At 32.2% G+C, this 27771-nt stretch overlaps 2 protein-coding genes across 6 annotated transcripts in view; both read left to right on the top strand.

Annotated features, from left to right (window-relative positions):
* Nucleotides 1-14111, top strand: part of LOC108914031 (monocarboxylate transporter 14-like) — a 39638-nt gene extending 25527 nt beyond the window's left edge. For 4 of the 5 annotated variants that reach the window (XM_018719724.1, XM_018719725.1, XM_018719728.2 and 1 more), the window contains exons 2-8: nucleotides 4602-5163; nucleotides 5242-5638; nucleotides 11454-11664; nucleotides 11723-12196; nucleotides 12309-12530; nucleotides 13393-13672; nucleotides 13848-14111. In XM_018719724.1, coding sequence (XP_018575240.1) covers nucleotides 4803-5163; nucleotides 5242-5638; nucleotides 11454-11664; nucleotides 11723-12196; nucleotides 12309-12530; nucleotides 13393-13672; nucleotides 13848-14026 — 2124 coding nt within the window. In that variant the 5' untranslated portion in view covers nucleotides 4602-4802 and the 3' untranslated portion in view covers nucleotides 14027-14111. Of the gene's footprint in view, nucleotides 1-4490; nucleotides 4541-4601; nucleotides 5164-5241; nucleotides 5639-11453; nucleotides 11665-11722; nucleotides 12197-12308; nucleotides 12531-13392; nucleotides 13673-13847 lie in introns of those variants that run through there. The other variant, XM_018719726.1, reaches the window with a different exon arrangement.
* LOC108914030 (monocarboxylate transporter 14-like) overlaps nucleotides 1-25082 on the top strand; it is a 61241-nt gene extending 36159 nt beyond the window's left edge. The window contains exons 3-9 of the mRNA XM_018719723.2: nucleotides 14636-15768; nucleotides 17588-17837; nucleotides 17889-18098; nucleotides 18215-18496; nucleotides 20580-20804; nucleotides 22628-22913; nucleotides 24366-25082. Coding sequence (XP_018575239.1) covers nucleotides 14975-15768; nucleotides 17588-17837; nucleotides 17889-18098; nucleotides 18215-18496; nucleotides 20580-20804; nucleotides 22628-22913; nucleotides 24366-24613 — 2295 coding nt within the window. The 5' untranslated portion in view covers nucleotides 14636-14974 and the 3' untranslated portion in view covers nucleotides 24614-25082. The remainder of the gene's footprint in view (nucleotides 1-14635; nucleotides 15769-17587; nucleotides 17838-17888; nucleotides 18099-18214; nucleotides 18497-20579; nucleotides 20805-22627; nucleotides 22914-24365) is intronic.
* The last annotated feature ends 2689 nt before the right edge of the window (nucleotides 25083-27771 follow it).

Raw genomic sequence — 27771 nt, 5'->3', positions numbered from 1 at the left:
ATTCCCTAATAAGTATCGTTTTTAACCCCATTTTTGTGATTTTTTCTATTTTTACCATAATAATCATGATTCATTCGATTTGTAACCAGTCATGTATTGTAAAAAATTTAATTACAAACATTTTTTTCCTCTTCCATTTTCGCCTAAAATCAACTCTTAAAGATACATAATTAAATAGGAAGAAAAATATGACATTTTTCCAATTTTTTTAACAAATTGTGCCTCCAAAAGTTAAGCCCACGTTTTTTTTATGCGCATAGAAAAATTTTCATTTCTACTGATATTTGAAAGCCAAAAAGCCAAATATCTCCATGGATATACGATTCACCCAAATATGACTTTTTGAAACAGATACCGTCTGGACTATTATGTGAATTTTACGTTATAAAATGAAATAATATTTTAGTTTTGAAGAAAAAAGTTTAATAATTCTGCAGAATTCTGTCATTTAACTTATGGGACAAAAAAGACAAAACTATTATCTGTAAACTAAAAAAAAAAATCAGCTGCCTATAAGTGCCTAACAACTTTTGTATAAGTTTTTGTAAAATGTAGAGTAAAATGAATTTCGCCTTCTCTGGACGATGTAAGACATGGGAAGATTGCAGATAAAGACAAAATTGTCTCAACTTCAGAAGATTCGACGGATGCTACAAATACAAATGAAGATTTTTCATCTGATGATGATTCTTTTCTTGGAAACTGGAATTTTATATTACAACTTTGGCACGGGATTCAAATAAATTACTCCCGATACTTATTTAACGATTTATATGAATAGTCTAATATGTCATTTGTCATTTTTACATCTTCATGCTTGATAAATGTGAAATTTTGAATTTCATAATCTTTTAATTCTTAATCTACTCGAAAAATCCTTATTTACAAAATATTTCTACTTCTGATATGACTATATTAAATCTTCCACATTGAATTTTGTAATTCTGACTCCAAATTCGTTATCAGCGACCCCAAAAACCCCCGAGTAACAAATTTCAGATCGATTTTTAAAGATTTTGACTTTTGGCCAGCTTTTTGGGATGACCCACAGGCCACTGTGAGTCATTTACAAATTTTCAAGAAATTATCTTAGGGTCTTGAAAAAATATATACCATAAATTGTTACTCATATAAATTATATTTAAACAATGATTATAATTACAAAAACAATACACTGAACTATAGGAATAAAATAACACAATCTTGAAATAAAATACAAATAGTATTCAAGTCCTGTCAACAAATATATTTGGAAAACACTTAAGAATGATTACAGCTTTCTATGTCTCCACATATCACTTAACATTTTGCAGAGAATAAGTGCCAACAAATAACAAATTACGACACGGTATTGATGTCTTTCAGTTTCTTCAAGCAAATCCATTTATTCTATTTGTTTTGTATAGGTAATAATTATTCAAAACCAGGATGGACACCGAGAACAACACTAATCTAATATAATAATAGTCCAGGAAAATTAGACATACAAAGACGGAATTTTTTACTCTGAGGCTTTTTTTATACAAAAATGTAGGTTTTGAGGTCAGAAAACATATGTCACAAATGCAGCCAACAACATTAGCGTTCTCAGATATATTCTTTTATTTATTAGTTTCTATTAAAAAAGTCAATGGAATAATATCAGATTTTGCTGCAATAAAAGTAATATACTTTTTATACGAAAATACACATGGTTATATACAATTATGACCGGTTTTTTTTGCACAAAATGGAACATGTAACGAGGCATTTTTTCCGTGTACGTATTCAATACGATTATTTTATTCAAATCTTTCGGAAATAATAATTATAAAAAACTTGACAACGACCTCATTTTAACAAAAGTATCACATGCAACAGTTGTTCATAGAAATTTGTATCACCCAGTACATACCGGATTCCAACTAAACAGTACCTACTTAATCTTTAGATATTAGACGGCGATAAATATAAGCAAGCGCTAATAACGATAAATGAAACAATTAACGCGAGTTGGTGGATTACAAAGCACCACAAGCTGTATTCTGTATTGCATCACCAGAAATAAGAACAACGGTATTTATTTACTTTTTGACTTCTGGATTATCCACTATACAGACATATTATGTGAAGTAAGCTTACAATTAAATAAGTGCACTTTAAAAATTACAGTAGTCTAAAAATGTGTTACTCTACACAGTGCTTTGTCATATAAAGTGGTGAGTTTTTATTTAACATATAATTTGAACTTTGAGCATTTAAAAAGTACACTGAATATTAAAAATATTGAAATTAGACATGGCTTTCAGTTATGCTAAAATTTCAATTGAAATCTAACTAAGTACGAGAAAAAGCATTCAAATTATTAAAGTGAAATACGATTTATCTACTATATAGTTATACAGGGTGTTTCTGAAATGTCACATTTACTGAAAACTGTTGCTGGAATCGAGATCTTTGTACAACGTGAGGATTTGCATTACACCAATAGTGAATGTTGTGAAAATTTAGTATGCCGTCTTTAGTGCAACAACATTCATCCGTAAAAAGCACCTTGCTTGTAAAATCCGGATGGTGTGCTATTTGATGTCGAAACCACTGGCAAAATTCCGTGCAGGGCTGAAAATCATTGTTATTTAAAGCCCGAACCCTTTGTATAGTCTTTCCAAAGTCAGTTGAACATGTATAAAAACGCCTAGCAATAAAATTTAATGAGTTTCATAGGCGTCCCTATACAATTTTGTTCCGTTTCAAATGGTCTCCAAAATATCATGTTGTAATAATATTAGTAAACAAAATATCCCTTTCGCAATTGTAATTAGAAGGTAAGGTGCCTATAATAAATTAAAATTACCTGAATCATACCAAATTCCGCATTGCTGCACTGCACTGCTAGGCAAATTGTCAACCCCTTGTCAACAGTTGAGATTTAGTGCCCAGTCTCCCAGTTCGCCTGTCTGTGTACGCGCATTCTTCAACCATCAGGCGTGTACATTTCTACCACTTCTACGTTTAGTTCGACCCGATATGGGTATGGCTAAATAAATATGGGAACAAGTTTTTCAAATATTTCAGTGCTGAGTTGATGTGTCAGCGACCGAACCTGGTACATACGGCCAACCTCTTGGTTCTTCAATTGAGATCGGAAAGACTATACATGATAGAGGTATAATAATTGTTATGTCGCGAGTACTGCGCCTCGGATCTTCCTCAGCGAGGTTTATGGTGTTTTCTTCATTGTCAAAAATATGTTGCGGCTTTTCTCACGACCTTCATATGTCAGGAATGTCCGTTTGCAGTATCCCGTTACCTTTGAACTGCCTTTTGCACTGTTCTACTGTTATGTTGTCGCCTGTTACAGTAACGGACCGCATACAAACGAAAAGTCTCATTTAAATTGTACCGACATTCTCCGTACATTAAGACCATATCTGCTAATTCTTGATCAGAAAGCATTATATTAAAGTCACGTGAAACGTCGGCCAATTAGAGTAGCGCTTTACACATCATAGCGAGTCCGAAGCATTTTGGCTGTGCACGTGCACAAGATGCACAGGTTCGGCTTACATTTATAGTTAATTTTCTCGAAAAAATAAGCATGCAGACCATCAGTTGCTTAATAAAAGCACCCTGTATATATTCTTTAGAGAACTGTATATTTTGTAATATCAAATTTTGTCGATTAATAAACATCCAGTTAGTTAAATAGTTCGTTAATCGTCTCACCTATGATGAGAGAATAACTTCGGAACTGGTCTGTTACTAGGAGATATTGAGGGTGAAATTCAATGGTGGACGGGATACTTAGCCCTCAAAGTAGTTGTTTACCACATTATCATTGTCATAATTATTATGTTAGTTATATAATATGTTAAGTTAAAAATTTTTCCAATAAACTTTACTAAACAAATATTCTGCAAAAAGTCTTTCAGACACTATTTATAGTTGAACACTGTTAATATTAATAGAGACCTTGATAATTATGTTAAATAATATTTTTTGATATATTTACAGTCACGTAATAAATTTTTATCTTTAAAAATAACAAATCAAATATAAATATTTTGATAAGATTAGAAAAGATTTTTTACAAACAGTTCCTTCTCGACTACTTATATCATTAATAAAATGTTTTTCTGTACAACTGCTCTTTTGCGAATGCAAATATAATAAAAATTGTTAGATTTCAATAAATGTATACAAAACTTAACAAAACTCTTATATTTCCGTATAATTTATATGAATGAAGCTAAAATTTGTTTAATCTGCAAAAAATATATAACCGTTTTCGCTAAACACCCTGTATGCCAGACAATGTACATCATAGCACACATATTCATTAATTTCTGTGCACGTCCTTATTACAACTACTTTGTTTATCAAAATCTAACGCCTTATCAGCTAAACGATATGAGCAAAATCCTACTTGCTACATACTACATAATCGTAAATATTTTATCTTTAGGTATAAATAGTGCTGATATATTTACATTATTACCCAGTATTAGTTCCCCACATTGGTCATTGTAAGCTAGTTTTATGAGACAACATGTAGAAGATGGTAAACACATTAACACTTAACTAAAGCAAAGTACTAAACCTATTAAGATTCGCTGTTTCAGATAACCTGCCAAGGTGTTAGAAGAGGTAGTTCCTAGTGCCACCACACCGATTCTTGATGAGAAATCAAAGTCTGTGCACTTTTTTCTACAAGAAACAAAGCAGGAGCGATCCCAGGCTGAGACTGAGGACTCGGTCTAAAATTTGGAGCAAGCTCGATTACAAATTGCACATTATCTGAAGTGGTAAAATCTTTACCAAATATGAGCAGCACCAATCAAAATCGTGTTGCCCCGCTGGTGACCATATCTCAAGTGGCACCAAGCATGGAGTCCTTGGAAGATGAAGAAGAGCACAAGCTCCACATCGACAGGCGGTTTCAGAGGAAGGAGTCGATTATTTCCTCCGAAATCAGTCTCTATGTGGCCGAGATGAAACCCCGGATTCCCGACGGGGGCTGGGGTTGGCTAGTGGTACTGGCCTGTTTCTATATCAATATGATATCCGACGGAGTGGGGTTCACTTTCGGGTTGCTGTTCATAGAATTCTTGCACGAATTCAAAGCCTCCAAATCGGCCACTTCTTGGATAGGGAGCCTTTTCATGGCCATTCCCCTGATTGCAGGTAAGAGAGTACAGAAAAATACTACCTACGTCTAAAAGTTTACCATCAGGCACTGCTAAATTGTCAAAAAACTTCTAGGTCCAATCGGAAGTGCCCTAGTGGACAAATACGGGTGCCAGTCGATGACGGTGGTCGGAGGCCTGATCTGCACCGTGGGGTTCGTCCTCAGCTCCTACGCCAAGTCAATAGGTGTCATGTACATAACATTTGGGATCATAGGAGGTCTCGGTTTAGGGCTTTGTTTCGTTACCGCCGTCGTTTCGATCGCATTTTGGTTCGAGAAACGAAGAACCGTGGCCTTAGGTTTGGCGGCTAGTGGCACCGGTTTCGGGACCGTGGTTTTCTCGCCTCTCTCTACTTGTTTGCTCTTCGAGTTTGGATGGAGAGGCACGCTGTTGATCGTGGCGGGACTTTTCGCTAATATGTGCGTATGCGGAATGCTGATGAGGGATCCGGATTGGATAAATGAAACAGAGTAAGTTTATAATTTAATGAAAAGTAAAAAAATGCATTGATTTTAAAAATATACAAGTTCACTAATATTAATTAGAATTGGCCTGTGTTTACTACTGTGGTATAAATATAATTAATTTATTCATGTGGTAATATTATTAAATAAATTTATAATTAAATAGAAAATTATCAAGAGTAAATACAAAGACACATAAACAGGAACTTTTAAACCCACTATCGCGCAGAATTAATGCAAATAATTGACAGTACACTTCCTATACATATAACGCTCCCTATTATACAGGGCGTTAAAAAAAGAGTGTAAAATATTTCAGGAGGAAATAGTATGAACCAAAATAAGCAGAAAAGTCTTAATAAACATGGGTCCGCAAAGTAACGGTTGCGGAGATATGGACCACTATTCGTTTTTCAAACATTTTATTTTATTAGGAATAAACCGACAAAGGAAGCTTTTAACAAACAAAAAACAAAGTTACAGAAGATGTTCAAAGTGCCCTCCGTCCATTTCCAAGCAGGCNATAATAATCATGATTCATTCGATTTGTAACCAGTCATGTATTGTAAAAAATTTAATTACAAACATTTTTTTCCTCTTCCATTTTCGCCTAAAATCAACTCTTAAAAAGATACATAAATAAATAGGAAGAAAAATATGACATATTTCCAATTTTTTAACATATTGTGCCGTCAAAAGTTAAGCCCATGTTTTTTTTATGCGCATAGAAAAATTTTCATTTCTAGTGATATTTTAAAGCCAAAAAGCCAAAAATCTCCGTGGATATACGATTCACCCAAACCAAAACAGATACCGCCTGGTCTATAAGTTTGGTAGCCAATTACTATTTTTTGTAAAAATATTGAGTATTTTAACCTACATATTCATAATCTACGTACATTTATGAGTTGATTCCATTTTGTTAGAGATAAATCGGTGAACTCTACGAAATTTTATAACCACTCACAACTATTACTTCTGTTCATACGCGCGAGTCAGGTGTAGCTCGAGCAGCGGTCGCCTTTGTAGTGATTTAAGATTTTAAGAAGCAGGTATAGGGAATTTGACCCTAATAGTAATGGATTCTGAGACTTGGGATATTACTCTAGCCAATCCAACAGTAAAAATTACCAAATGAGAAACTTTATTTTTTGACTTTTGGCCAGTTTTTTGGGATTCTGCCCCACTGTGTGACGTAAACAATTTCCAACAGTAAACATGACGGTAAGCAAAAGTTAGAAAATTTTCGTAGAAAATCTATGAAAATTTGAGATTTTATTGGTAACTGTTTAATGCAACTATGAGAATCCTATAGGTAGTAAAATAGAAAGTAAATATACAGTGTGGTCTCAAAGTTGAGTCATTTATTTTAACAGCTGGTAGAACTAAAAAGAAGTCAATTTACCAAAAATCGTTTATATAAAAGTGGTCAAATACAGCAATTATTAACAATAATTATTTTAAAAAATTGAAATTTAAAAACTTTCTAATACAAACCTGATTTATCGTCATTTTCGAACACTCCGTTGTAAAAACATAAATTGTTTGTTTACTACTGACACTGAATATGTTTTTTTTTTGTAGTTGCACGGTCTTGAATACACTTTTCGATTTGACAGTGCTAAATAATTCGTACAGTAGTGCGTGATATTATTTTTGATTTGTGAGTGTTTTGTGCAATAAAAATGGCACATGTTTATGAAAACAATGAACTAGTGGACTTAATATTAACTTACAAGGAGTATCAACAAAATGCAGCCGCAACATTTCGCTTCTACGCGGAAAGGTTTCCTTTACGAAATCATCCGGCTCCGTGGATGTTTGTAAAAATTTCTTCCACGATCTCCATCATTTCGCGTGGAGGAGGTCTTCCAGTGTAACCTTCTCGTTGTTCCTTTAAATATCCTGACATCTGACATCCTGACGAACATCCACGGAGCCGGATAATTTTGTAAAGGAAACCTTTCCGCGTACAAGCGAAATGTTGCGGCTGCATTTTGTTGATACTCCTTGTAAGTTAATATTAAGTCCACTAGTTCATTGTTTTCATAAACATGTGCCATTTTTATTGCACAAAATACTCACAAATCAAAAATAATATCACGCACTACTGTACGAATTATTTAGCACTGTCAAATCGAAAAGTGTATTCAAGACCGTGCAACTACAAAAAAGAAACATATTCAGTGTCAGTAGTAAACAAACAATTTATGTTTTTACAACGGAGTGTTCGAAAATGACGATAAATCAGGTTTGTATTAGAAAGTTTTTAAATTTCAATTTTTTAAAATAATTATTGTTAATAATTGCTGTATTTGACCACTTTTATATAAACGATTTTTGGTAAATTGACTTCTTTTTAGTTCTACCAGCTGTTAAAATAAATGACTCAACTTTGAGACCACACTGTATATTTACTTTCTATTTTACTATCTATAGGATTCTCATAGTTGCATTAAACAGATACCAATAAAATCTCAAATTTTCATAGATTTTCTACGAAAATTTTCTAACTTTTGCTTACCGTCATGTTTACTGTTGGAAATTGTTTACGTCACACAGTGGGGCAGAATCCCAAAAAACTGGCCAAAAGTCAAAAAATAAAGTTTCTCATTTGGTAATTTTTACTGTTGGATTGGCTAGAGTAATATCCCAAGTCTCAGAATCCATTACTATTAGGGTCAAATTCCCTATACCTGCTTCTTAAAATCTTAAATCACTACAAAGGCGACCGCTGCTCGAGCTACACCTGACTCGCGCGTATGAACAGAAGTAATAGTTGTGAGTGGTTATAAAATTTCGTAGAGTNTGGATAAGCGTCAACATAAAGACGTCGCGCTTCGGTGGCGTTCCCATTAGCACGACCATACATGAAATGCATGTCTGTTAATTCTGCGTTAGAGTAACCAGCCATAGCGAAAGAAAACTTGTGCACTGAGAACAACTGTCAAATACGTACTGTTTATTTCACTAAACATCAACCACTTATTATAAGAAAATACACAACGTTTTTGCAAAATAAAAAAGGGGTTAAAAAACATAAAACATTCCATATCTCCGCAACCGTTACTTTGCGGACACATGTTTATTGGGACTTTTCTGCTTATTTTGGTTCATACTATTACCTCCTTAAATATTTTACACTCTTTTTTTAACACCCTGTATATCTGGAAAGTTTTACCAATATACAGGGCTGGAAAATCCACACGGTCCATCTGCCTTTACATGAGAGCGACAAAGTAAAGTAAAGAAATCCGTGCGATAGACGAGGATGGCTATAGTGAAGACGTTTCATAATCTGAATAGTCACCGCCCGTTTCGGGTTAGAAGTGGGACTGACTATTCAGATTATGAAACGTCTTCAATGTAACCATCCTTGTCTATCGCACGGATTTGTATGACATACTTTATCGCTCTCACGTAACGGCCGATGTACCATGGGGACTTTCCGAACCTGTATAAAGAACATGTTAAATGTTAAAGAAAAAACTCAACTCAATAAAATGACGATATAATATTATATAACTTTAAACGATAGCATATTTACACTTTATTGATAAAATATGATAAATTTGATTAGAATTAAATTTTATTAATAAATTAACATACACGCAAGGCTAATTTTGTTATAACTATTTTACATTGAACGACGTATTTATGAACAACTACACGAAGTTTTCATGAATTAATTCATCAACTTTTTTCATAGAAGAAAAACACTAAAATATACAGGCTGTTACCAATTCGCTTCTCACTACAGGGATCTCGAAAACGGTAAGAGATACAATCTAGCTTAAATGGGGACAAAGTTGCGTAATCAGGGGACCTAATAATTAATTAATAATATTATTAATAAAACATAGGCACACACAAAAAAATCGATTTTTGGACCCAGAGGTCAGCCCATGTTTATTATACGTTTTTTGGGTCGCTTAATCCGAATCCGAGGTCCATTTAACCCCAACACCTCAGGATTTTTCATAACCTCAAAAAAAGAACGATATAACCTTAAGACTCGAGCTTCCAACGCTAAACATTAAAACCCAATGATATCCCAACCTAATAAACCCATGAACACAAAACCTAATAACCCTATAACCTTATAACCCCATAACCAAGGGAATAAATCATAGGCAGTCTGTATTATTGAAAATAAAAAGCATCACATAGTCGAGGATTTCTTGAAAACCCAAGTACTCAAACCCAAAAACTTTCATAATCCTATGAAATCCATAATGATAGTTTTATTGATTTATAGTACGGTCTGTCCTACAAATTATAATTTTTTTTTTCAAAAGCTCTTATGAGCTCTTTATGATGCACGAAATCCGATCGCGCAACCACCTCGTGGTGTACGAGTACGTCGAGTAATGCCAATGCCGGCAGTCCTACCAATTAAAGTTATAAAAAAAACTAGATCTACTGTAACACTCGGTTCTTTGGTGAATGAGATCAAAGTACAAGGTAATGAAGTTGTGGTTAGTGAATCGTGTGGTTATGAATTGTAGGGTCATGGGGTTTTTAGGGTTTGAGTGCATAGGTTTTTAAGAAATCCTCAATCACGTTAACGTTTAGCCATAATACAGATTGCCTATGATTTATTTGTTATGGGGTTATAGGGTTATGGGAATTTTTTGGGTTTGTGTACTTGCTTTTCAAGGAGCCCTCAGCTATGTGATGTTTTTCAATAATACAGCTTGCCTATGATTTATTCCCTTGATTATGGGGTTATGGGGTTATGGGGTTATTGGGGTTCGGGTTCATGGGCTTAATAGGTGGGGATATCATTGGGTTAAATATTTATGGGATTTGGAACATTATGCCTCTAAAAAATCAAGGCTAACATGATTAGTTTTCGAAATATTTGAAAAAACCGAAATTTTGAAATTAGTTTTTGTTTCATTTCAGCTTTGTTTGAGGTGATATTGAAAAAAGAAGAAGTTTAAATAACTAGATGGATTTCACAGGGTCTAACGACACTTACAGTGTACGATAATTCAATAAACAAAGACGTCTAAATAAAAAATTTATATAAATTTGGAACGAATACACTGAAGATGAATTTTTCGGGACAAAACGTCTGAATCTGGTTCGGGCTGAAGCAGTACAGTATTGGGGATCATGTAGGCTTGCAAAAAATGTAATAAAATTTCTAGGGTCGGATTTAAAAAAAATCAAGTTGATGATGGTCCTGGAGAGACGAAACGTTACATATAAAAATTGATTATGCCATTCGATAGAGGGCAAAAAGTGGCCATGAGAAAGTGTTCTTCGTTTTTCAATATCACCTCAAACAAAGCTGAAATGACACAAAATCGGATTTCCAAACTTTCGTTTTTTTTCAAATATTTCGAAAACTAATTATGTTAGCCTTGATTTTTTTAGAGGCATAATGTTGGTCCCCTGATTACGCAACTTTGCCCCCATTTAAGCTACTTCGTATTATACCTCTTACCGTTTCCGAGATCCCTGTAGTGAGAAGCGAATTTGTAACAGCCTGTATATCAAAATTAATACTTTAACCGACCGCGACAGCTATTTTGGATTCATAATAGACATAACTGTGGTAACTTCTCAATACAGGGGTTTTAATAAGATCCCTGTATTCAGTTTAGAGATGACAAAAAATGGTAAATCAATACGTTTTTCATGAAAATGGCTCCAATATAATGGAATAAAAGATAATAAAATATTTACTTTTTTGTAGTAACTAGTTTGTTGCTCTAGTAAAGTAATAATTATTTACTTATACCATCCATTACCATAAATTTGTTTTTAATTATTAATATACTTAATTAAATATTATAAGGAATATTTTTAGAGACAAGAAAGCAAAAAAATTAAACAAAACCCCATCATGCGCTTCATCACGAAAAAGTTCTATCAGCATCCAAGACCTCAAAGAGACATTAAAAAATGGAGGTGACACGCAATACTTGCTCCAAAATGTGGACACATGTCCTGACCTATCCCAAAAGGAAAGATTTTTCTCAGCTATAGATTTACCTACCTTTCTAAAGCAAAATGAAACGGTAAGATGATAATAATCATTATCTCAGTACCTTTAATTAATTCTGTTTCAATATTTAGGTGCCCTTAGAAGTATTGAAACAAGTAAGCGAGAACAAGCAGTTGTACAATATTATATTAGAAAACTATCCCAATCTTCTGAACTGCAAAAGCATCTCAGATAAAGGTCTACCAGCTCTAACAAACGATGCTTCTGCTGTACAAACTCGAGTACCTCTGAGATTCTCAATGAAACTAAAAAAGACTGATGAACTCCAAAAAAATGGTGATCCTGTAGATCTTAAGAAAACCGACCAAAAAAAATATCTCGAAGTTAGTAACAAAGTTCCCCTATTAAGGAGTTTTTCCACCAAGTCAGCAAAAAACCAACAGCAAGCACCTCATCACAGTTATTTGAAAAATATTCGATTTAGGAGAAATTCTATGGGATACAGAGGCGCCATGTTAAATATCCATAAATATAAACTGAAAGCCTCTAGCTGCCCTAATGTTTACAGAAACTCTTACACGACACTGGCTTTCGAAAAGGAAGACGTAAGTGCTTCATCACAATTACTAGACTGCCTGTTTTCACATCTAAATACTACTTTTTCTATGCCATAAGGAAAAAAATGTCATCAGAAATAAGAACATTATTAATTTTCAGAAATGGTATGATGAATTTTTGGAAATCGTCAAAGATCTGAGTAATGTCTCCTTATTCTTGGAATTGCATTTTCTTCTGCTCTCTATATCCACAATCATTTTATTTATATGGTTCATCGTGCCTTACTTTTACCTAGCTGATCACATGCAGAGAATAGGATATACAGAGACAGAGGCATCTTTCATTATTTCCGTTATTGGATTCACAAATACTATTGGAATGGTAAGTAAATAAGCATTAAAGCTGGTTTTTGCATAGGGCACTGTGTTCAAACTGTGTCCTTATGTGCCACTCAGTTATTCAGCTAAAAGAACTGTTACATCAAAAACTAACGAGAGTCTCAATAAAATTATATTTGTGGGTGAGTTAACCTATAACGTATGTCGTATCTTAAATGTAATTACAACTATTACGGACTTCATGCTGTGTGCCAGTAGATACTGAGCAGATGTGACTTTTACGATATGACATATACTTTGTAGGTTATAACTCACCCACAATCAAAGCATGCAGTAGAAAGGCATTCCAATAATTCAATTGTTTGTCGGCCATCTCACTTATGGCATACTGAGAATTAATAACTTTGAAACTGATCTTCTATGTCTGATGATATTGCTGATGAATGATCTTAAGTGTTTACTGGATATTGAAGGTGGAAATCACTGCTGCACGGGTCATATAACCCACGTAATAACTGTTTTCTACAATGTCATTAGTTAAAAATCATGTTTTTTGAAATTGTATTATTTGAATTTTTCGTTTGAGAATAATGTTAAATAAAAACTTACAGTAAGTGTTAAATTTCAATGGTTAACCAAAGAATATTCAAATAAGTGGATCCGATGTATGATACCATCTTTTGGTTTTTCTTTTATTTGATACTCTTCTTTTAAAAGACTAAAAGTTAAAAAATATAACTTTAAAGAAAACTGATATTCTTGTTACATATAAATATTACAGTAGTGAGTGTTTTATGCTCTAAATGTCATTTTTAATAAAACAAAAGAAATTAATAACTGGATAAGGGTATATGGAAAACTTTTAACATTCACCCACTAGTTTTTTATAATTTTTCTTTTTCTAGATTCTATTAGGATGGGCTGGTGATAGGCTAAACGTAGCCAAAACCTATGCCACTTGTTTAATTCTCTGTGGATTGAGTGTTGCATCGATGATGTTGTTCAGTTCGAATTACGTAATGTTAATAATAAACGGAAGCCTATTCGGTGTCTTCTTTGCCAGCTGTCTATCTTTGACGCCATCTCTTTTAGCACAGTTGGTGCCCCTGGATGAATTCACGATGGCATACGGCTTATTCTTATTGTGTCAAGGCATTGGTAACTTAACAGGCCCACCATTGGCTGGTAAGAATTAATATTCATATACATAGTGTTTCAGAGTAACATACCATAAATTTCAAGAATTATAGATTACTAAATAAAATGATATTTTCCAAAGAACTGTATGGTTCTATTGTCTATTATTTTTTGGTGTTTCGAGAATTATATCATGTCTATACTTTTTTCATCTTGTTTTTAGGTTTTCTCTTTGATGTAACACAGTCTTGGGAGCAATCCTTTTACCAGGCAGGATTCTGGATAATAATATCCGGATTGTTAATAGCTGTGATCCCCTTTACAGAAAATAGAAGGTTATGGGGTTCCAGTCCATTGAGAAGTAGTAGAAGTCATAGAGAAATTGAAACAAGCCCCGCATAATTCATGCCAAATATTTACTTAACAGTATTTATAAGTATTCTATTAATAAAAACATGTCTAATTTTATAAAAATGTTCTTTTGTAATTTGTGGTAAATAAATTATTTTTTTTATTTTATCATTCATTCTACTCAGAATAAAACATGAAATTTTTTAATTTACAGGGAGACAGTTGGATAAAAATGTGTCAAATTTTTCCATAAATCAATCCTCAATATTTTATAGGTGCAAACAGCTGTAAAAAGGAAAATAAATTTTGGAATGCTTAATGCTACAGGCCGTGGCATCTATATGTTTCCTTTTTTGAGCTCTAGAAGGGACTAATATAAGCTACAACACTGTTATTCCTTCTATTTTTTCTGTTTTTTTAAAGAAATCAAAATGAAAAGTTTCTAAACAACTCTATCAATTTTTCAGTTGTATAAAAATAAAATTTCATTTCTGCAAGCCACACTTTTAACCAATCCATTTGCAATCTGTCTATAAAAATCACTTAACACCGAATAAATAAGCACCAACAATTTATTTACTTTCACCTTTAAAAAAATCACTAATCCTCTTCTTATATTATTACTGTGATTGTTACTAATTACTATTTTTTTACTTCCAGGCGATTTTTTCCAATATGGCTGTCAAGGAAGAGTTTGCTCCTGAACATTCCGCCTAAAGTCGAACATAACACTAACAAGGGTACAGCTTTGACTTTCCAAAGTTCCCAATTGCCCGTCATTGATGAGAGGTCACGAGGAACACCCTTGCGCCACTTACTCCACTCCGGATACCCAACTAGGTAGAGATCCCAAGCAGAAGCTGCAAGGCTGGTCCAAGCGCTGGATGCAGACCAAGAAGCGGTACATCTTAGATTTAATACCGGTCAATTGAACGGGTCCTAGTCAAATCAGTATTCCTTTGAAGAAGTTTTTTGTTGTCGCCTTAGCCTGTGTTAAAAATGGACGACTCAGGTGAGAAGTCCTTGGCTCCATTGGCATCACTGTCTGTTGTAGCGCCATCTCTAGACTCGAGCCCCAGCAAAACTCCCCAGAAAAATGATGTCGTAGTACCGATTGAGAATGATAAGACTGAGGTAACTTTTAAATCTGGCACGAGTTCCTCCTCGTCTTCCAGTGCAGAAGAAGAAGAAGAAGAATTGGACAAGCCTAAGATCCCCGATGGAGGCTGGGGTTGGGTGGTAGTTTTCGCATCTCTTGTTGCTTCCATGATAGCCGATGGAATTAGCTTCTCCTTTGGCATACTTTTCGATGAATTTAAGGAAGAATTCGGAGCCTCTAGTTCTGCAACTTCCTGGATAGGCAGTCTTTTCGTGTCCGTGCCTTTGATAACTGGTCCTATCATGAGTGCTTTGGTCGACAAGTATGGCTGTCGCTCCATGACTATAGTAGGAGGACTAGTATCTGCTTTAGGCTTCATCATTAGCTGGAAAGTGACCCATATCGGCGTAATGTATTTAACTTTTGGCATCTTGTCTGGATTGGGTTTGGGTCTGTGCTATGTTACGGTCGTGGTCTCTATCGCTTTTTGGTTTGACAAGAAGAGAACCCTTGCCGTTGGATTGAGCGCCGCAGGAACTGGTATCGGCACGTTCGTTTTTTCACCTTTCACCACTTACTTGATGTATCAGTTTCACTGGAGAGGTACTACGCTGATTTTGGCCGGAACCCTTCTCAATATGTGTGTGTGTGGAGCTCTCATGATCGATCCGGATTGGATTATCGAACAGAACAAGTAAGTCAAGTAAAAATTAAAAAATTTCGCAGATAGTCGGTTATCGTTTCTGGATAACTTAAAACAAAAGCACTTAATATTCCCACTAGCATTTCTTTAGAAACTAAAGATATATTTTAAATCAACCATAAGGGGAGAACAGTTAAGGTATCAATTTCACAAAAATATTTTTTTATCTTCATATTTGTGGATAATGTTAATGCTCAAAAAAACTTTTCAATTCCAGGAACAAGAAAATTTGATGTGTTGCATAGATACCTTAATTTTGTATAATCTTTTTCTCTACTCACTTAGGCACTTCATAAAATTAAGCGTTAGTTAAATATTAACGATTTTCTTTATTGTTTACCAACAAGAATAACACCAGATATATATTTTTGTTTTTTGATAAAGGTAAAGAAAAAAAAAGTACGTACAAATAAGAAGTGAAACTTTATTAAAATGCAATAACCAATTGTCATGCACCTCCAAAGTTTAACTGGAACTGTCTTTTTAAATATAATGCAGTTTTAAAAAATGGAGTGTTTGAAAAAAAGTGTACAGTTTTGTTACTAAATACTATTCTACAATGGAAATTAATACAAGCTGTTTTGTTAATAACATATTGTACAAATTTTTAATTGAGTAAAGAAAAATATTAGATTAGTAAGCCACTGTCATCAAACTTATGAGTTTTTTTCTTTGGTTTTGGGCTTATACAATTGGGTATTTAGCCAGATTCATCCTCATTTGTTTAACTATTATTTCAGTTGAGATATGTATAATGAGATGATATATATAATAATCCAATATTTACATCTAAAATATTATAATTACATTTTTATAGTTTCTTTATATAAATAGTACAAATTGATGTCAAACTGTTATTTTTAAGGCAAACAAGAACAATTGGTTGTGGTACTTAGTCTATACTTAGGCATAGTCTAGTATATCATAACTGTACACCAATTAAATAATATCATAAAAATTAGAAAATGCGAGTTGAAAGTTTTTTTCCTCATTATTTCACTTTATGATAATGTTTAAAAAGGCAGAGCAAACACCTCATTTCTTATGCTCTAATGAAAACGATAAAAGTCAAAAAATATTAAGCTTATTCCATGCATCATGGCAAAACTGTGACTTATTTTATTTTCGTCTTATTAGTTTTGTTGCAAGTATGGTTATTTATTTTTTTATAACATATTTTTTTTCATTTTAAATGAAGTAAAATGTTTAATTGTTTAAATTAAGAACATTCTAATACAGATATATTGATTCATAAGGTATACAGTAAAGATTTCTTTTGTTTTTCCTAAATTCAATTAAATATAACTAAATAATTTATCTAAAACATTTATCCCCAATAATTTATTCATACATATTTTACATTTTCATAAAAAAATAGTACATAGATTACATTTGAAGAACTGAATTGTATTGTTCTAATAATGTTTATCTTACTGTTCAATGATTCAACATTTGGCCCCACAGAGCCTAGCCCGAGAACAAGGGTAAGTCAAAGAAGTCTGTAACTGGCGGCAACTGGGTACATAGACCACGGCATCATACTTTAAAAATCCACGAGCAATGAATGCCTTAAAACCGCTATTACATCTGTTAGTTTCTAAGAAAAAGCCAGAGGAAATGTTAGTGACACATCCTTAGTTTTTTCACTGTTATTTTCTCGATAAATAAGGATTATTGTTAAAATGACTTTTAGAAAATGTCTTCCCAGTTTTGAAATCCCGTTTGACAATATACTGCAATATAATAAAAGTGAATAAAAATAAGTATACTGAAGGACACAAAATGAAACACTTTGTATATTTTTTTGTAGACAAAATTCAAAACTCACTAAATCAGGAAAATCCAGCAAAACAAGCCTTGAATCAGTCTCATCCACGAATCCAGCAAACTGTATTAATATTAATGAATTAAAGAAGTTGCTGCAAAGTGGAAAAGACGCTGAATATTTCTTACAAACTTTGGAAACGAGCATGGAGTCCCAAGCTCCAGATAAAACCACATTAAAAAACGTCCACAATTCAGTACTGAACCTGCCTACATATATTAAACAAAACGAAAAGGTACGAGACATGTAAAAAGTTGAATGTCAATAATTATTACTGTTTTTCTAGGTACCTATTGAAGTATTAGAACAGTTAGCAAGTAATAAGAAATTGTACAACATAATTTTAACAAACTATCCGAGTTTGCTCTTATGTAGAAGTACATCTGATAAAGAACTCAACAAATTGGAAGTAAATGCCTCGCAGGTGGAAAGGGTACCTGTAACCGTAAGCATAAAGTTAAAAAAAGAAGACAAGCCTAACGCTCTCGTCCATCAGGTAAGGCTCATAACTAAAAATTTGTGCCATTAAGTTTGTTAAGATATCTGAACTATGATAAGCAGCTGATAATCCTTGGAAAGTAAGTACTTTACGCTGGTTATGACCAATTGCAGGATTCTTTACCAGAGGAGCACATAACCGCCATGGAACCATTAATGCAAAAAAAATCCACAGTTCCAGAAATGCCTCCCTCCAGGAATGCATCTTTCCCATGGCTTAAACAGTACCATGTACAGTCACAAAGGCAAAATTATTTGAGAAATTTGAAATTCCATTGGCAATCCTTGATGGTACGTCGTGGGGCTATGATTAATACCAACAAATACAGATTTAAAGCTTCCAGCTGTCCGAATATATACAGAGTGTCCATGGTAACCATTCCAGAGAGAGACGAGGTAAGTTAATATGTCTACATAGAGGACAGTAATACTTAATTTTTGAAAAGAAATGGCATGGTAACAGGTAGCATTAGACATAAATTTTATGAAAAAAATTATATGCATAAGAAATCCGAGAACGAGTTTTTATAGTAAAATATTTGCAACATTAAATTATAATGCGTACAAAGCATCCGAAAATGAATTAAATAAAGTTACTTTTCAATAATTTTGCTTTCTTAAAATGTTACATGTTTTCAAAAACAGGGTGATAGAAGTTTGACTGCCATTACTTTAGCATGAGATAGAGTAATCATAAATGAACAAAAAAGTTGTATATTGCAGGGGGGTAAAATTAACAGTTTTCAAAATACAGTGAGTATTAATATTGGGGAGTTTCATCACAACGTGACAACAACGTTTAACTTAACACTACACAGCTGATGCAGACACGTGTGCACGCGGCAGACTTGTCCTACGGAAAAAATGTAAACAACTATTATTGTGAAACATTTAGTAAATTTCAAGACTATTGTTTTCCAGTTTTTCAATAAATAAAATAAAATGTATAGATTTTGTAGTATGAAGATAGTGTTGTGCTTAAATTTTTATCTCGAATTTTAGTAGTTATAAATCTCTTAAAACAGGAACTTAACTTTTAATCAAATTATGAATTTAAAAAATATGTAAATAAAGTACACAAAGATCCACGTCGTGAATGAATCATACGTATTAAAAATAATTTAGCAAAAAGCAAAATTCAGTAATTTTTAAACGCTCAAGTACAAAACAAACTACAACATATACTCAAAATATCAACCACCATTTTCAATGTATGCACGACACCTTCGAATCCAATTTTCGCGTACTCGCTGGAAAATTATCCCGTATGGTAAACAGTTAAAAAAGCAAGGAGAAGCACTTCAAGAAAAGGAAATAGTGACACGCAAAAAACACTCCGTCACGGTCAAATTCCAGATAACAACTGAATTGCGTTGCATATTGCTTAGTACCTCGTGTTAACTGTCGCGCCGTTGTCAGATTGCTCGATATGGATTTTATGGAATTTTAAATTCATTACAACGCTAATTATTTTTTAGAATTAAGCATAAAGAAATTTAAAAAAATTTTAATCATTATATTTTATGGTGTTCTGTGAATGCAGTTATGTCAATATTCCTTAATTAATCGAACTTTTGTACATCAAGTTGGAGGTTTTGATTTTTTTTTTCTTCAAAATGGTTGAGTTTAGGACCCATGAAATCTAAGTTTTTTTTTTTGTTTATTTTAATGCATTCTATCGTCTGCTAAAATTAAGGCAGTCAAACTTCAAACGCCCTGTATATATTTTTAATTAACTCTTCTATTTTAAGATATTTTAATGAAATTTTATGATACAAACATGAATATAATTGTTTTTCTACAGGAAAATGGATTTTAATTTTCTACTGCAGTTATCAAGTTTATTTTGTAAATATAACCATATTGAATTTTTCTTTATCCAACTAGTTAAACCAACTTGCCTCTACCAAAACTCAAGGTATGTGAGATATCTGTAAATGCAGTTTCACAGAATAACATTTAAAGACCTAAATCTTAGAAGGTGTCGACTTTTGATTAGATTAATTTAAATTCCAGAAAAAGATTGATACAAATTTGGCAAAAGCTTATTAGACTAAAATACACTCTAATACTCCGCTTTCCTATCCACTTTTCTCTAGAATTTAGGCACATTAGGTATTGTTTTTAAGTAAATAAAGTTATATTTCGTAATACACTTTGTGTTTTCCCAAAAGCTTGACATATTTTTAGCAATTTTCATGTTTTAGGCAGAAAATCAGCTTATATTCATGTTTGGCGACTTCAAAAACACCCCTACACCAAATTTTATTGAATTATTTGAACAGGAAATCTTTAATAAAAAAATAATGTTTTTTTGAAAGCCTGTAACTTGTTTAATAAGCAAAATTGTACTAAAATTAGATGATCTAAATCGGTATACTGCATAATTACCAGTAATTTATTTTGTCAAAATTTCAATCTGCTGCTCGATTTCTATTATCACTGTCTGTTCCAACTTCTTACACTCATAATTTTATAGAAATGGTACTCGGAACTGGTTGACATGGTGGAGGGAATCTTAGATTTTTCGTTATTCTTAGAACTTCATTTTCTCTTGATGTCCCTATCGACCATAATACTTTTTGTTTGGTTTATAGTGCCGTACTTTTATTTGGTTGAGCTTATGAAACAAATGGGCTATGATAAAAATAGCGACGTGCCTCTCACGATAGCCAATATCGGCATCACCAACACCATCGGTATGGTAAGTAAGGAAGAAATAAGTCTTTGTTAAAAAAACTAAGAGATTTCTTATAAGCATAATAAGAGTCAGTGAAAAAACTATCCTTGACAAATCCCATTGTATTTATATGTAAACACGAACAGCCAGCAACTTATATTTATGTAACAAGTACCAAAACAATTCTTTGATGGAATCTAGATGTTTATGGAATATATAGGTCAGTCCATCAAAGCATCTTCCATATGTATTACCTACAAAATTTTTCAGTATAGACCCACCAATCACTAACACACAAATTATTAGTTAACATTTTTAGAATAATAAAAATAAAAGTCATACTAGTATTATTCAGTGTTTTATGGTACAATTTTTTTTCTTCAAGGGTCTCATTTTACCGAGATCATAGTAAATATCGTATTTGTTTACAGTTTATGTATAACTATTAGCTATTGAGATAAATTGTAAAAGGAATGTCAAATCTATTACATACAGGGTGATTCAGAACTTATCCAAAAAAAAAAAATTCTAGATGTACGGGGGCCTATTACAAATACAATTTTGTAAAGAAAAAATTAAAAAGTGCAGTTCCAAAATAATTTAAAAATACACTTCTGCACGACACTGGAAACTGGTCCACTGTAAAACCTGACCCGGCGCAATGCGACCGTCATGCGTCATAACGGCAGTGATAAAAACGGGCAAAAACTTGAAAGAATTATCGCAAGGAAAAGAATAAATAGAATTTTATAGCACCTATTTTATATCAGAAAACTCAACTGATTTTGCCGCTATTGTTATTATTAATTAATAAAATTCATTTGTGGTTTTAAATAATAAAATAATTTGACATACCTGATGTTACAACAACTGTTCAAAATTTTGTCCACCGACGTGTAAACACATTTGGGTCCGTCTTACTCAGTTTCTACGAACTAACACATTTGCTGTTTTGTTTTACTATAACACAAATGCTTCACCATAATACAAATGTTTTCTTGCTTCACCATAAACTGAAACCGTCAACTCCGAGTTATATACACGCAAGCCATTTTTGACACTAACTACTAAAAAACTATTGTAAACATCGATTTCAGTATTCTGAGTCGCTGAGGCCTCGTGGCTCTCCACGTGTATTACGAATTCAGTTGGCCAGCTTTGTAATGGTTAAAAGCACAAAACTTCAATAATTTTTTTCTTGGAAACTATAAGGATTTTACAATTTTTTTTTTACAATATTGACTCCATTTCTCATGCCGCATCTATTTCCAAATTTTTTTGGATAAGTTGTGAATCACCCTGTATAGAGCAAGTAAAATCAGTGACGTGAAAAGTATTTGAAGGAATAGACTTGTGATGTTTGTCATGATCTTTACATGAAATGTTGCAGAATCTGAAAGTATAACCATATGGTCGAAATATTCCATGAACTGCATTGTAGAAATGTAAGAGTGTTTGTTATAGTAGACAATGGTAACTATTTTTTTTTTCTTATTTATTGTATTTCTGGAAAAATTTAAAAATTTATGGAATACGCCAAAAAGATCACTCTAGGGTTATTCTTGTGAAAATAGTTTTGGCTAACAAAAAATCTCACTCTGAAAAAACAGACAAATGCAAAATACAAAAAAAAACACATCAACACACACAAAAATGTTGTTAACGTTTCAATAGTGGTTACATTGGTCATACGAAAATTTGTACGAAATCATATGATATCACAAGAGTGATACTTTGAGAACTTTTTTTAGTTCACAAAATATTCATTTTGGGGAGCTTGCACTGAAAAAATATTGTAGTATTTACGATTAAACCTTCTTAGGAAAAGCATTTTCATTTATTTTTAGATTGTTCTTGGATGGGCTGGTGATCAACATTGGATGAATATTACGAAAACATACGCAGTTTGCCTAATGCTTTGTGGAGTTTCATGTGCTGGTATGATGTATTTCGTACAAAACTTCATAATGCTACAAATATGCGCCGGATTATTCGGTGTATTTCTATCAAGTTCTTTTTCATTCACTCCTGGTATACTCGTCGAGTTGGTACCTTTGGAAAGATTTACTGTGGCTTATGGACTCCAGTTACTTTGCATGGGGATTGGCATACTTGTAGGACCGCCCTACGCAGGTAGGTTTTTAAATTTTTTGTAAACTACAATTTATATTGCGAAACCACGGGATGTCCACAAATTTCACAGACAACGTTTGACTGCATATTCTCACAACGATAAATAAATGTGAACTAGAAAAAAAAGTTAAATAAAAACTTTTTGGTTTTTGAGTTACATACCTTCAAAGTTGTCAAAAATAAAAAAAGTAATCGTCGGGTTAAAGAACATACAAAGTTCAAATTTCACAAGATAAAATTTTTTATAATCGTTATTTCATCGACTTTAATCTTAAATGTGTTTGCTTACTTACCTACATTTAATTTTGTAGTGGTGATCATCATGAGAAATTCGCGTTAAAATTTGAGACACTTATTTGGAACCATTATGGCGTATTATTTCTTAGAGCTTTAGTCAAATCGATATACTGGGTGATAGTTTTCTCCGGTTATCTCTCCCTTTTAGCGGTCAAAACTTTTACAGTGGTCGTTTTTTTTTAAACCGGCAGCAACATTGAAACGAATTTACGAATAATTGTCAGACTACTGTAAGAATGTTCATCATATTGAACGAAATTGGAATAAATCATTAAAAAATTATTTAAAATCTTTTAGACAATACACAAAGAACAAATAAAATCTCTCTGTACTTTCAGAAGCCTGTACACATCTTTTGTTATCCACACATGAAGAAAAATATGACAGAATTTGACACTGATATTATATTATTTCATCTATAACTTTATTTTTTTGTTGTATTAGTTGCTTTCGTAATTACATTTTTATATATTTAATTTTTCCTCTATTTTTTGCTTTCTTCCTTCTACTTTTTGCAATAATTTGAATCCCGTTCTTCTGATAATTTTATTATGATTTTGTGTAAGTTGGAAAATGATTTTAACAATTACACTTGCCTTCATCATTTAATTTTGCTACTGCATATACAGATAGATAATCCTGTTGTAGATTTTATCTAATAAGGAGACCCAATAATAGTCTGTGATTTATAAAATCAATAATAGTACTGTTGTTTTCTTCTAATTTGATATGACAAATACCAGACTTTAATTTTTGTATTTGTTACTACATAACAGATAACAGCCAATAGTATCAAAACAAGTAACATGCAGGCAATATGTTTCAAACAATTATTGCTAAACCACTGTCACCAATGTAAATACAAACATATTGGAACGTAACTGATATTTACTTGTTTTATTGCCAGAAGTATGAAGTAAGGCAAGCTCAGTATTAACATAGAGATGTGTTTTGTCCTTTTCTGAGATATTATGAGTGTGATGATAATCTGATGTAGAAAATCCTTAGTATTAAAAAAACGTGTACAATCTTGATGATTATTGTTAGATTTACCTTAAATTTGTTATTTGTAATTTCTATATTTAGAGTAGATTTTGATAATTATTTTTACCTTTCTACATGTACTCGGTTGTAATTTAGTTATTTTTATTGCAGGTCATTTGTTTGATGTGACACAAACTTGGGATCAAACGTTTTACCAAGGCGCCATATGGATTGCGATTTCGGGTATATTAATAGCTATCATTCCATATACTAAGAACAGAAAAATAATAGGAAATGGACCGATCGAAAAAGAGATAGAGGGTGCAGCCGACAGGAGCATATATCTACTTATAATTCTGCCTATGTTAGTAGCATCAATTGTATTAGTTATGTATTACACCATTGCAACTCTTGTATAACTCTGTTTTTGTGTATTAGAAAAATATGGACATTGCTACTTACTGCAATTTTGTGTAGTCATTTAGAAAATAAAGTACTTACAATCTGCTATAATACGATTGGGAACAAAACTGCATTGGAATATAGTTCCTCTTCTGTTGTGCAATTATTTCAGAAACATATTTTACAAAATAAACAAACCATAATATTCCATAATCATAAACTACAACATGTCTTCTAATAGTATTTATAACTTACAGTTTTCATGATATTATTGATATTCAATATATTTTTTTATATGATTCTCAAGAAAGAGTACAATTTGTAAGGATAGTTTTACCAATGTGTGCACAATGTATTATTAGACTAGAAAACATTTCAAGACATGCTAAACGATATAGTGACAATTCTTATAAGGTTAAAATGAATGGAAGAAGATAATAAAATTGTATCACATTTGAAAAATTAAATCTATACATATATTATGAACTTACATTTGTTTTACTTTAAACCCATCCCAAACAAAAGAGTATTCACTAAACATACCATTTAAGCAGGCTTACTATAGTCACAGTCAAAATACATTTATCTTTTGTTAGTACCATGTAAATTAACACAAAATAACTCCCACTAAGCATGCTAAATTTACTGATAACGTTCTTTTTCGATATAATCATAACAGTAGTTAAAATATTATGAATATAAAACTTACCTAGAATCTCCATCCGGAAAGGATGCGGGTTTTGTTCTGTCATCTGGAGTGGTAATATCGAGGTTAAAATATAAAACCGTATGGGTCATATGGCATAAACAATTTGTTTCTTATCAGAATTACATTTTTTTAAATGTTGAACAGATGTAATTGAATAATTTAAATATTATAGTCAAACAACAATAACATAAACAATTTAACTTTTTTAAAGGAAAAAATAAACACAACACTATGGATAATCATTTTTAGTAATGTCCTTATCTATCTCAATCGCCAGATATCTGAAATAAAAAACAGGCAATAAATAATAAATTTTAAAATACAGTAAATTATACATCCCACTAAACACGAAACGTAAATGAAACGTTGCAAATGAGATGTTTTACTAAACATTTGAAACATTAACTAGAAACGTTTCTGTTTCATTACAGAAATGTAGCACTTGAAAACTTCTTTAGTGAAACATAGCCGAAACGTTCCAATTGAACAGAGTTTGAAACATTACTCGAAACATTCCCTTTCGATCTCGAAAACATAACAGACGAACAACCCTTTGCTTTTTTTGCTTATCTTATGGAACATTCGACAATCGACATTAGTTAAATTTTGCTCCCAATCCCCAATCCCTCTCAAGGGTTAGTTCATTTGCATTTGTTATACAAACAGACATAAACAAAAAAAAAATTGTGCTGGCATATTTATAACAAGAACAAGTCTAGAAAAAATGTATGTTCGTGACTTCCGTAGACTGCGCGTAATAGCCCGAGTTTATTTGTTTCCCGTGATCCCGTGTCGATTTCAATTCGTAATTCGTATTATGTTAGGTTAGGTTTGCGGTTTGCAAGTTTGCCTTGATTCGTTGTTCTCCATCTTTACTTTGATAATTTGTAGTGTGTGCAGTTGTGGTTATTGTAAGGTGCTTATAAAATAATGAATATTAATGCAATATGATTAAAACGATATATGTAAAGAGATTTCCAATTTTGCGACACATCTACCTAAACATAGTTATACCTACTTAGATATGTGGTTATACCCACTACCTATTATAGACGAGGACAAGGGACAAGAACTAAGAAAATGGAATATGGAACTATACGTTTCGATATAATTTGATGAGCCACTACTTAGTCAGTGAGAACTATTTGAAATATGGATTAATCAAGTGAAATTGACTTCATTTATTTTATATTTTGTACAAATGTTTATATTTGTTTGTGTATAGGCATGCTTAAATAAAAGAGTTTAGGTATACCTACAGATATTTATTTTGTCAAGATATCATTTTGTATCCTTATTTCTGCTGTATAATTTATTATTATTATTAAAAGGATAGATGTAATATTGACTATGCGTAGAAGAAATTGTAACTTTATATTATTTTTCAGTATGTAATGTTATTTGTTTTTCATGTACCTACCATTTCAAGATTCATAATCATAATTAACTTTTTCTAATTATCAGTTCGTCATTGTTACCATATTCACGATAGTCTCAACATTAGAAAATTTCCATTTTAGAAGCGTATTTGAACAATATAAAATGATGTGTAGCTTTTTTAAAATGCTTCTGATATTGTTTTGTGACATTTTTATTTGTATGATGAATGGCAAAATTCGTAATCCATATTAGAAACTTTTTTCAGTGCCTTCTCAAAAAGAAAGAAATTCTTGGTAAAAGTTGCCGCATCCCCAAACTAGAAGAGCATATTTATTTATTTATTTATTTATTTATTTTTAATATACAATGTAGGTAACAACTTTTTTTAGTTAAATTTTTTGAGAAGTTGTCTGGAGTTCGAATTAAGTCATTCATAATACAAATAAAAATATCACAAAAGAGTATTAGAAATATTTTAAAAATTACTCACACTATTTATACTATTTCAAAAACGCTTTTGAAGTGAAAATTATCTAAAGTTGAGAGCATTATGAGAACAATATGGTAATAAAATTATTATGTTACTCAAACATTTCTGAAAATATACTGAAACGTAAAACAAAAATACCGAGTGCATAAATGGAACATAAAAAGAATATTACTGAAACCAATTTTTTGAAACATTTCATTGGAAACGTATTTTGGGGAGGACATCTTGGGTTTCTAGAACGTTACCAGAATGTTGCATGGATTTTTTAGGAAACGTTTCAAGAAAAATGGAAACGTTTCTGAAACATGTCGGAAACTGAAAAATGTTTAGTGGGATACCTACATAAAATTTATTTTTTACTTAATTAGTTCTTTTTAAGGAATATTAGTATTACTGATTGTAACTATCTAGTATTATAATAACATTTATCTTTCTTAGACAATACAGGGTGTGCCATTTAACACTCCCACTACCAATATCTCCGAAATTAAGAAATTTATTTTAATTCCGGAAACTGGGATTGTTAGGTCCTTCGAATAGCTTCAAATTGCAGTTAGAATTGTTAGTTCAAATCTTTCTGTATAGATGGCGTGGCG

This window comes from Anoplophora glabripennis, unplaced genomic scaffold (assembly GCF_000390285.2).
Source record: "Anoplophora glabripennis isolate ALB-LARVAE unplaced genomic scaffold, Agla_2.0 scaffold771, whole genome shotgun sequence".
Lineage (NCBI taxonomy): Eukaryota > Metazoa > Arthropoda > Insecta > Coleoptera > Cerambycidae > Anoplophora > Anoplophora glabripennis.
The sequence above is the reverse complement of the archived record's forward strand: the minus strand, read 5'-3'. Positions and strand labels throughout refer to the sequence as shown.